Source organism: Callorhinus ursinus, unplaced genomic scaffold (genome assembly GCF_003265705.2).
Source record: "Callorhinus ursinus isolate GAN/ISIS: 27379988/994484 unplaced genomic scaffold, GSC_fseal_2.0 scaffold4, whole genome shotgun sequence".
Taxonomy (NCBI): Eukaryota; Metazoa; Chordata; class Mammalia; order Carnivora; family Otariidae; genus Callorhinus; species Callorhinus ursinus.
Window position 1 is genome coordinate 60,513,734 of NW_027397066.1, and position 12,371 is coordinate 60,526,104.

General features: G+C 41.5%; 1 protein-coding gene across 1 annotated transcript in view; it reads right to left on the reverse strand.

Annotated features, from left to right (window-relative positions):
- The window catches only part of PPEF2 (protein phosphatase with EF-hand domain 2), a 36,827-nt gene extending 33,281 nt beyond the window's left edge, over window positions 1–3,546 (reverse strand). The window contains exon 1 of the mRNA XM_025887308.2: window positions 2,766–3,546. Within this exon, the coding sequence (XP_025743093.1) occupies window positions 2,766–2,820 (55 nt within the window). The 5' untranslated portion in view covers window positions 2,821–3,546. The remainder of the gene's footprint in view (window positions 1–2,765) is intronic.
- Between the last annotated feature and the right edge of the window lie 8,825 nt (window positions 3,547–12,371).

The window sequence follows — 12,371 nt, forward strand, 5'->3', positions numbered from 1 at the left end:
TAATGTATGGTGATTAACATAACAATAAAAAAATTAAAAAAAAAAAGTCTCATGCTCCGCCAACTGAGATAGCCAGGCATCCCTAGAGCATGCAACTCTTGATCTCAGGGGTGTGAGTTTGAGCTCCACGTTGGGTGTTGAGATTACTTTAAAAATAAAATCTTTAGGGGCACCTGGGTGGCTCAGTCGTTAAGTGTCTGCCTTCGGCTCAGGTCATGACCCCAGGGTTCTGGGATCGAATTCCATGTCAGGCTCCTTGCTCGGCAGGAAGCCTGCTTCTCCCTCTCCCGCTCCCCCTGCTTGTGTTCCTGCTCTCACTATCTCTCTCTCTGTCAAATAAATAAATAAAATCTTTAAAAAAAAACAAAAACAAGAGCCTCCAGCCCCAGCTACCCAGAGAATCATGGACAAACCACCCAGCTGTACCCTTTGCAAATTCCAGACCCACAAAATCATGAGCAGATAAAATGGTTGTGTTTAGCCACTAAGTTTTGGGATAGTTTGTTATGCAGCAATAGATAACCGGAACAGGAATTAGATAAATGCTTTACAAAGTTATAAAACAAATTTAAAGCAAAATGAAAAATAAATTGATCCCCAAAGATTAAAAGCAAAAGTTTAGGGGCGCCTGGGTGGCTCAGTCAGTTTAAGCTTCCAACTCTTGATTTTGGCTCAGGTAATAATCTCAGAGTGGTGAGACTGAGCCTGGTGTCCGTCTCCACGCTGAGCATTGAGCCTGCTTAAGATTCCTTCTCTCCCTCTCCCTTTTCCCCTCCCCCACAACTCACACATGCTCGCTCGCTCTCTCTCTCAAAAAAAAGCCAAAGTTAAACAAGTGAAACTAGCCTCATATAAGTTGGAAACACAGAATAGAGTTACTTCAAATGACTTGAGAATTCAGTAATTTGTACATCTCTAGTGGATATATCCAAAGGACCAAAAGAACTACAAAGAAATCTTAAAGAATTTTCAGTAATCACATTGTTTATAATAGTATTGTTACTATTCTGAAACTATTATTTATATATGGTAGGATAGAGTAAATAATAATAGTGTAAATAATAGTGTCATTAGGGAAAAAGATTTTTTTTTAAAGATTTTATTTATTCATTTGAGACACAGAGATAGAGAGAGAGAGAGAGTATGAGCAGGGGGAGAGGCAGAGGCAGAGGGAGAAGCAGGCTCCCCGCTGAGCCAGGAGCCCGATACGGGGCTCAATCCCAGGCCCCCGGGATCACGACCTGAGCCGAAGGCAGACGCTTAACATCTGAGCCACCCAGGCGCCTCAGGAAAAAGATTTTTAATGAAGAGATAGATACAAATATATCAAGGCTATTAAGTAAAAATATTGTGTTCCTAAATATAAACTGGTCATGGTGAATTTTTTTCTCTAAATAATACATGTTTTCTGGATCTGTTCACTGAAAAGGTATAGAAAGGTAGAGGCCAACCAGGAAGCAATGAACACCCCACACCCTAAAGAAGTAGCTACTCTGGGGACAAAAAGGTACAAGATGACCCTGGGACATATTGTCAAGCTAGACAGCAAGGAAGCTTACAGAGATGCTGAAGCCCACGGGGACAAGGTGTAGCCACTATTCCCCTTGTTTTGCTCCTACAGACCTTCGGCTACCTCTCCTCAGCCCCCTTTGCTGACTCATCCTCTTCCACCTGATGCTTAAGCCCCAGAGTCCTTCATGGCTCTGTCCTAGGCCCTGGTCTCTGATGTATCTTTACTCTCCCTCCAGGGTATTTCAGGGACCCGTGGCCTCAATCACCACATAACCTTCTGATGCCTTCCAATGCATCCCTCTCCAGCCCAACCTCGCCTCCAAAATGCAGATGTGACTATGTATCTACCTGCATGTCTCATGGATGCCTCAACCCCAGCAAGTATGAACTCATCATCTTCCCTCGAGTCAGAGTTGGTTCTCCTCCACTATCTTTTTGTCAGTAATTGGCAATAACTCCCACCCAGTCTTGCTAGCCAGAAAACCGGAAGTCATTCTTGATCCATCCTTCTCCCTCACCCCATACATCTACTCAGTTGGATCCCGTCAGTTCGATCTGAATATTGTTGGAGTTCACCCTCTTCTCTCTCTCTGCTGCCAACAACTCTGGACCAAGGTATCATCTCTCGCTTAGATGATTTCAGTAGCTTCTGGACTGTTTCTTCTTCTACTCTTACTGCCTCCGATTCCCTTCTTCACAGAAGCCAGAGGTCTTTTAAGTGTGTATATCTTACTATAAACTCCCTATTTTGAATTCTTCAGTGGTCCTTCATGCCTTCAGGATAAAGTTTAAAATCCTAGAGACGCTGAGTGATCTGGGCTCTGCCTACTTTGGCAGCCTCATGTCATGCCGTCCTCCCTCTCGTTCATGTCAGACCATTCAGTTCCTTGAATATGACTCACTCCTTTCTACCTCATGACCCTTGTACACACTGAACCCTCTACCTGAAATGCTCTTTCATCTGCTTGCTGCCCAATTTTATTTCATTCACTTGTGCATGTATAATTTGGGATAACCCCTAGTGGACAACACTGACTCCTCAGCACACTTTAACTCAGTCAAATATAGTTCACCAGCTCCTAAGATGTTCAGCTGACATTCTGGTGGTTTCGTCATAAGGAGGAGAAGCTGATTTTCAAGAGTTGCCTGAGGAGAAATATAATGGTTTCCTTCTTCTATTCGAAGAAGCCCCTCTCTATGCAATGTAGGCTTTGGGATACCTAGAGCAAGTTTGGGAGGTGGGGAACACATACCATTCTCTGCATTCTGGAAAGCAAAGTGATGTTGGGTTGAGGTACCGCTTCCCATAGTGTAGGTACAAGGTTTCTGCAGGACACAGATGGCAGGTCGGAGGGAGAGCAAGTTGTGTGCCGACCAAAGGAAGAGGGAATCTGAAAGAAGGGAATTCAGGCAGAGTATTAGTTCGGGTAGACCAAGTTACCTATGGACCTAACCTCCCACATCATAAAAAACATGAGACTATCACATGAAAGCACCTTCCCCACCTCTACAGTGTCAGTGAATGAGGTGTTCCTCCCCCTGAAAATTCCATTTGTCATCTCACCTCTCTCCCATGTTCCCAGCCTTTCTACTAGCTTTTCCTTTTCAGTCTAGAAACATCCCGAGGTCTCTTCTCTTACAATCTCAAAGCTAATGATGATCGGCATCATCCTTTGACCCCTATATCCCTCTCGCTACCAGCCAGTCCCCCCATTCTTCTCATTGAGACTTCTCTCAAGAGTAGACTACATATTTTCTCCTTAATTCCTCTTAAAACCACTTTTTACTTCTTACCTATTGATCAAAACCTTTCATTCTGATGTCTCCTATGCCTTCGTCTTTTCAGTCCTTAACCTTGCCCAAACAGCAAAACCATCTGTTTCCACAAGCCCCACTTCGATCAAAATTCTACTCCTTGCGTTTCTATGATGGCGGGCTCCCTTGCATTTGCTCTACCTCTCTGACTATCTCTCTCCTTCTGGAGTTCACTTTTCTCTATCCTTTAAATATCCCTTTTTATTTGTCCTCTAGTCTCAAATGTCAGGTCTCCTTACTCTGAACATGATCCCTGAATGACTGAATCAATACTCAGCTATTCAACTATCGCTTCCCACCTCTCAAATCTATATCTCCATCCCAGATTATCCACACACGTTAGCCCCACATACCCAGCTTCCTGCTAAACTTTCGCTGGGGTGGCTCATACTCCATGGGCCACACACAGAACTCATCTCCCTAAAAGCTTACTCCTCCAGCCTCATCTCTCGCATCTCTTCAAACTCTGCTCTTTGACCACCATGACCTATGCATTTTTGTTCTGACTTGGAATATTCTTCCTATCCCACTCCTCTTCCCTAACTTGGCTAACTTTACCCCTTCCTTAAGGCTCACTTTGGGCATCACTTAGGGAAACTAGTTGGACAGGCCCCTCCTGTGACCTTCTGAATATTCTATTCACATCTCCATCACTGCAATAATATATTATAGTTTTCCTGTTTTATGTCGCTATTAGACTACCAGTTCCTTGAGAGCAAAGACTGTGTCTGAGCAAATTCATCATTATATCTCTAGAAATTAGACATGGCTCTGACATGTGGCAGGGATTCAATAAATATTAATTGAATATATTCTTGTTTATTTTTACCGTATTTATTTATTTATTGCCACATTTATTTTTACACAACAAAGACCAGTCTTTTTCTAACTCCTTTCCAGGAAGCAATGCGAGATGTACTGAGTTAATATTGAGAGTGGATTCCACTATATTTTTCCCCTCCCTCACAGCTACCCCCACTCTACTTCTTTTATTTTTAAAGGTTATTGTATCGGGGATTGTCAAAGAGTTATTATCTTTTCCCTTGCAAATCAAAGAAAAGCCTCACCTTTCTTGTGTTAGTTAGCTTATTTTGACTAAATAATCAAAGAAAAAGACTATGACCTCTTTTGTATGTGTGTGCAAAATGATTCCCAGATATAATGGATATCATGAAACCAGAATCTGAGTAATGGGTCACAATGAGTATCCATCATGACTAAATCAATCCAACTTTCTCTAGATACCTGAACAGTTTTAGAGCTGAAAGGGGCATCAGCAATGATTGCGTCCACCAACTCACTTACAACTCCTTTTGATAATCGGTAACTTGTCTACAGAGACACATTGTGTGCTAAAGTGTTTGCGTTTGGGAAGTACACAGATGCAGGTGAGCATTCCAGCTCAGCTTTTCACTAGACCTTGGTCGCTTAACCTCCCATAAACTCAGTTTTCTCATCTACATATATATTTAGAATAATAAATAATGTATTTAAAGTGTTCTTAGTATATGGTAGAATCTCAATATATGTTGCTAGATTGGATCTGATATATTTATTTTAAAATATCAGTAACCAAAAACATGTCCCTGGCTTAAATTTAGGAGGCAGTAAAAGACATTCTATCTCAATACAGCACTGTTAAGAACTGAATGTGTCCCCCGGAAATTCACAAATTGAAGTCCCAACTCCCAATGTGATTGTATTTGGAGGTGGGGCTTTTGGGAGGTCATTAGGTTTAGGTGATGTCATGGGAGGGTGGTGACCACATGATGGGATAAGTGTCCTTATAAGAAGAGGAAGAGAGAGTAGATCTCTCTCTTTATCTTTCTCTTTCTCTCTCTCTGCCATGTGAGCAAGGAGGTGGCCATTTGCAAGCCAAGAAGAGGGCACTCAGTACAAATCAAATCTGCTGGCATCTTGATCCTGGACTACTCAGCCTCCAGAACCGTGAGAAATAAATACATGTTGGTTAAACCACCCACCTGTGGTATTTTGTTATGGCAGCGCTAGCTGACCAAGACAAGCATAAATTGATTATTTCTGGGTCAAAGATTGTTATTATTTTTTTAAAAGATTTTTTATTTATTTATTTGAGAGAGAGAGAATGAGAGACAGAGAGCATGAGAGGGAAGAGGGCCAGAGGGAGAAGCAGACCCCCCGCCGAGCAGGGAGCCCGATGTGGGACTCGATCCCGGGACTCCAGGATCATGACCTGAGCCGAAGGCAGTTGCTTAACCAACTGAGCCACCCAGGCGCCCCAAAGATTGTTATTATTAAATAAGTCCTCTATTGCCCTTCAGGGACCTTGTTTCTTATGAGTTTATAAATCCAAAAATGGTGGCAGAATAAGACAACCTTGTCTGTCACCTATCCTATAAAAAAGATGCTGAGATAGAAATATGACACTTCCATAGAGTGAGAAAGGAGTAACTATCATGGGTCAATAAATTATTTCAAACAACCTGCAGAGATGAAAGAAATGAAGACTCTCCTCAGGCAGCACATCTACTTGTAATTAATCCTGGTTATCAAGGGCAAAAAGGATATGCCTTCATATATCAAGGGGGCAGGGTGCATCCAGACATCAGGATGGTGCATGGATGGTGGTAACTCCATTAACAGGGTTGTGACAAGGGTGAAATGAGGTTATATATGAAGAGAACTTTGCAAATGTTTGTCACTGTCATGAAAATCATAGATGTGGAAACTCTTTAAATGACACTCTCAGAAATGTCTTAAAATCTCTCTCTCCCAGGGGCACCTGGGTGGCTCAGTTGGTTAAGCGACCGACTCTTGATTTCTGCTCTGGTCATGATCTCAGGGTCGTGAGATCGAGACCCATGTTAGGCCCTGAGTGGGGCTCTGTGCCCAGCAGGGAGTCTGCTCAGGATTCTCTCTCTCCCTCTGCCCCTCTCCTGTCTCCTGCTTGTGCTCTCTCTCTTCCCAAAATAATAAACACCTTAAATATTTTATCAGTACAGAATTAAGAAAATACATCATGGTACCTTAGAAGTGGAATGAAACAGTATTCAGCCATGACAAAGAACAAGGCAAATCTATATGTAATGGTATGAAAATATCCCACATGAAGAAAAGCAAATTGCAGAGCAGTATGCTTACTATGATCTCATCTATATAAAAATATATCAGTAAATGTAAAATCAAATAGCATACATCCGACTGTTAATAGTGATTATCTCTGGGGAATGGGCTTATGTGACAAACTTTCATTTTTAACTTACATAGTTTTATTATAACTTTGATAATTAAAAATCAATAAATTATATTTTCCAAAAATTTTTCCATATAAGACAAATTAGAAAGTGGCTCTGACTAAATAGGTACTACATATGGCTGCCTTAATAGAAGAAAGTGGTGTATCATCGACAGATCTGTAAAGAACATTCTAGAAGTCACTAAGAAAAATGAATGGAAGGGAGAACTAAAATCATTCTCAAGGGAAAAAGTGAAAGCTTTTTAAAACCAAACATGGGAAGTGAGTTGATGTGATCTCAGATTGTTGAATCGACGCCTTTTGGTAATGACTAAATGCTTTTCCTGCTAGTGATTTCTCAGGTAAATAGCACATCTACACCCCCTAGGTGAGATCCCTGTCCTTCTGGGATTTGACTTAGCATCATCCATATCTGACATTATCATTAAAAAAAAAAAGTTGGAAGGCGCCTGGGTGGCTCAGACAGTTGAGCCCCAGACTCTTGGTTCCAGCTCAGGTTATGATGTCCTGGTCTTGGGATGGAGCCCCGCGTTGGCTCTGCACTGAGCACGGAGTCTGCTTTGGATTCTCTCCCCCCACCCCCGTGCTTGCTCAAGTGCCTGTGTTCTCTCTCTAAAATAAATAAAATATTTTAAAAAAAATGTTGGTAATTGCTTATCTTCTCACTAAGTGAACCTCAAAACACACACAGCCAAGACTCTCCCTGGGTGAGTTGGTAACAGGGGCTTTCTCTGACCTCTGTCCTCCAACCAAGCCTGTCTTTCTTTCCTGTGTAAGAACATACGTCTGTTGCCCTCACTTCTGTACTTTAGGCTGGAAAGAAAGCTCTTACCTTCTCTGATATTCTTTACTATGACACGAAGGAGGCAGAAGCCTCTTTAACACACAGCTGTGACCTCCATCCTGTCTCTCCAGTTGGCTGAGGGCTCCCCGGCTGACGTAGTTTCTTCCAGACCTACAAGTCTGGTAAAGAAGACCCAGGCCCAGGCCGGCATACCTTGTCCCAGAAAGGCAGTGAGGACATCCACAGCCGCGGCCAAGCGTGCAGGGCTCCCCGCCTCACGGCAGTGGGCCCCCCTTTAACCTCAATCGGATCAGGCCTGCGAGGAGGGTTTGAAAGGGGAGAGGGCGTAGTCAGGGTGTCTCCCTCACGCCTGGGCTGGACTCCTGCAGACCGTTTCTCCCTGGCTCTCTCCCGCCCTGGCCCTGGGTCTAAGCCTTCTTACCCCCCCAGATTAGGAGGCTGTGATTCGGTGCAGCCTGAGCTCCTTAACCCAGAAATAGACGAGTGCTGACCACACAGGGCGTGGGGCTCAGAGCCGTCTGGACCCGGGGTCCTCGCTGCGGGCCCCCAGGACACCAGGCACTCTTTCCTCTGGCTGGCTTTTCTCTGTTGGCAAAATGTGATGGAAACATCTTGCCTTTCCTTGTCTACGTCTCTTACGTTTCTTGTTTACTTTTCCTAGGACATAACATGAACGATTAATATGTTAAAATATTAATCACTATTCCCAGACAACTTACTTTGTCAATTAATCTAAGATGCTCATGTGTATGCGGGTAGGTACTAAATGTGCCATGAGAATCTGCAAAGAAATGTATGCTTTATTTGCACCTGTTGAGGAGGTCAAGCTTGTTACTGTTACTCAAATCCTCTGTATCCTTACGTATTCCTCCCTATCTGTTCATCTTGGAAAAAAATGTTTCGAAGATTTCCATGATAAGTACAGATTTAGCCATTTATCCTGGGATTTCTGAATCTTTGCATTATGTTTTGTAGCTCTATATTGAATATATATTGAATCATATAAAATTGCCATTACATAATTATATATTTACAATATATGAAGGCTTACGGATGCTTTTCTTGGTAGAGGGTGATTTATCAAAATAAAATATCACTCTGCCACAATCCATTTTGGCTTGAATTCTCTTTTGTCTGATATTGATATTTTCACATTGACTCACTTTTGTTGGTGGTTGACTGCTAACATTTTCCCCCCAAATTCACTAAAAGTTAAAAGACTGATAAAATCCTGTATTGTTGAGAGTATGAGAAAAGGAGCCTCTCCATACACTACTGATGGGAATGTAAATTGTTTCACTTTGTTGGAATTAAACTAGATCAAATTTTAATTGTGATTTATTAAATTGTGTACTTGTTTTTTAGCTGAAAAACATTATTCTTTTTTTTTAAGATTTTTTATTTATTTGAGAGAGAGAGAGAGAATGAGAGACAGAGAGCACGAGAGGGAAGAGGGTCAGAGGGAGAAGCAGACTCCCTGCTGAGCAGGGAGCCCGATGTGGGACTCGATCTCGGGACTTCGGGATCATGACCTGAGCCGAAGGCAGTCGCTTAACCAACTGAGCCGCCCAGGCGCCCCTGAAAAACATTATTCTTTTTAAAATATTTTTTATTTGAATATAATTGACACACAATGTTACATTAGTTTCAGGTGTACAACATAGTGATTCAACAACTCTGTATGTTATGCTGTGCTCACCAGGGCAGCTCCCATCTGTCACCATACACTGCTATTACAGTATCATTGACTGTATTCCCTATATTGTGCCTTTTCTTCTCATGACTTATTTATTCCATAACTGGAAACCTGTATCTCTACTCCCCTTTACCTATTTTGTCCATCCTCCCACCACTTTCCTCTCTGGCAACCATCAGTTTATTCTCTGTATTTACAGGTCTAATTCTGCTGTTTATTCGTTTTGTTTCTTATATATGAGTGAAATCATATGGTATTTGTTTTTCTCAATATGACTTATTTCACTTAGTATAATACCCTCTAGGTCCATCTATGTTATCACAAATGGCACAATCTTATCCTTTTTTTATGGCTGTGAAATATTGCACCAGATACATATACTGTATCTTCCTTACCCATTCATCTGTCCATAGACACTTAGGTTGCTCCCTCCCTTATCTTGACTATTGTTAATAATGCTGCAATAAATACAGGAGCGAATATATCTTTTCAAATTAGTGTTTTCATATTCTTTTGGGTAAATACCCAATAGTGGAATTATTGGATCATAAGGTGATTCTATTTTTACTCCTTTGAGGAACCTCCATACTGTTTTCCACGGTGGCTATACCAATATACATTCCCACCAACAGGGTACAAGGGTTCCTTTTTCTCCACATTCTTGCCAATACATGCTATTTCTTGTCTTTCTGATTTTAGACATTCTGATAGATGTGAGGTGATAGCTCATTGTGGTTTTGATTTGTATTTCCCTGATGATTAGTGATATTGAGCATCTTTTCGTGTGTCTATTGCCCAACTCTATGTCTTTTTTGGAAAAATGTCTATTCATGTCTTCTGCCTTTTTTAAAAAATATTTTATTTATTTATTTGACAGAGAGCACAAGCAGGGGAACAGCAAGCAGAGGGAGAATCTCAAAGGAAGCAGGCTCTCCGCTGAGCAGGGAGCTCGATGCGGGGCTCGATCCCAGGACCCCGGGATCATGACCCAAGCCAAAGACATATGCTTAACTGACTGACCCACACAGGTGCCCCTTCTGCCCATTTTTAAATTGGATTGTATTTATGGTGTTGAGTTGTATAAGTTCTTTATATGTTTTGGATTTGAATCTCTTATTGGATATGTCATGTGTAAATATCTCCCATTCAGTGTTTTTTTTTGTTTTGTTGATAGTTTCCTTTGCTGTACAGGTTTTTATTTTGATGTAGTCCCAATAGTTTATTTCTGCTTTTGTTTCCCTTACCTTAGGAGATGTATCTAGAAAAATGCTGCTATGGCTGATGTCAGAGAAATTACAGCCTGTGTACCCTCTTAGGTAGTTTTATGGTTTCAGGTCTCACATTTAGGTCTTTAATCCATTTTGAGTTTATTTTTGTGTATGGTGTTAGAAAGCGGTCCAGTTTCATTCATTTACATATAACTGTCCAGTTTTCCCAACACCATTTACTAAAGAAATGATCTTTTCCCCATTGTATATTCTTGCCTCCTTTATCATAAATTAACCATATAAGCATGGGTTTATTTCTGGGCTCTCTATTCTGTTCCTTTGATCTATGTGTCTGTTTTTGTGCCAGTACCATACTGTCTTGATGATGACAGCTTTGTAGTATATCTTAAAATTGCAATTGTGATACCTCCAGCTTTGTTCTTCTTTCTCAAGATTGCTTTAGCCGTTTGGGGTCTTCTGTGGTTCCATAAAAATTGTAGTTATTTGTTCTAGGTTTGTGAAAAATGCTGCTTTCAATCCAATTACAAATCTGTAACATATAAACCCTTTGATCTAGAAATTTCACTTTTAAGTATCTTCTAGATCTTTACACCCACACAAGTATTTTTAAGGATTTTCATTACCATGTTGTTTATGATCATGAAAAATTGGAAACACCTTAAAAATTCATAAATTGCAGAATGGTTAGCCAAGTTATTCTACATACAGGATGGTCCTATGTAGTCATTTAAAAATAAACAGGTCAATATCCTCTGTCAAGAAAAGATGGTTCCTATTTTTTGTTATGTGAACAAGGCAACCTGCTGAAATATATAATCTAACCTCATTTTGAAGAAAAATCCTATTTTATCGATCATGTTTTCTAGTTTCTGTATTGATGCTTTGGCATCTTGGGGCTTTGCTATCCCCCAGCATGGCAATGCCCTTCCCAGGGTTAGCTGATTCCTACCTATGGCAAAGGACTGTGAACTAGGCTTTCCTAGGCAAGCCACCCAATGCAGAGTCCTCATCCCCCAACCATGGCCTGTAAGAGCTTTTATACTCAGGGACACTATTCGCCTGCCCTCATTACCCAGGGCCACTATCCGACAGCTTAGGGCAGCTCCTATACCCCGGAGCTGATGAAATTACTCAAACTAGCCAATCCTAGACCTGTCTAGCCTGCTCACCCTGAGTCAGCACATTCCTTTCCTCAAAAACCACAAAAATTCTCTAACTTACACACAGTTCCCTGCTCTGCCTGTGACCAATCTCGGTATTCTTTCCTGTGGCCCGGCAGGCACCTGTTGCGTCTCCTTCCTCTTGGGAACTGTAACAAACTATCTAATGGCAACTGGCCCCTAATCTGTTAGCCTCACCAGAATTGGAATAAAATCTACATTTTAAAACACATATGCATTAAGAAAAAACTCTTCATGAATACAGATAGCAGTTATCTCTAGGGAATGCTCTTGGGGTGAGTGCAATCTATGAATGGGGAAGACAGGCAAAGGGTTACCACTATGTACTGTTGATTTATTTAAAGATTTTATTTATTTTCATTTACTTTTATTTATTATTTATTTATTTATTTATTTATTTGACACAGAGAGAGAGAGAGATAGCAAGAACAGGAACACAAGCAGGGGAAATGGGAGAGGGAGAAGCAGGCTTCCTGCTGAGCAGGGAGCCCAATGCTGGGCTCCATCCCAGGGCCCTGGGATCATGACCTGAGCCGAAGGCAGAGGCTTAACCGACTGAGCCACCCAGGCGCCCCTGATTTATTTATCTTTTAAGGATTTTCTTTATTTGCGAGCAGGTGGGAGGGACAGAGGAAGAGGGAGAGGGGAAGTAGACTCCCTGCTGAGCATGGGGCCTGACGAGGCAGGGTTCGATCCCCCCCCCCCGAGATCATGACGTGAGCTGAAACCAAGAGTGAGAGGCTCAACCGACTGAGGCACCGAGGCACCCCGATTTATTTTTATACTTGTATACTTAAAAAAATAAAATACTTTAAAAATCAACTCTATCCATCTCCTATACAACCACTGTAGGACAAACCATGTTAATTTTCTAAAAACACTTTTTATTAAACTTATT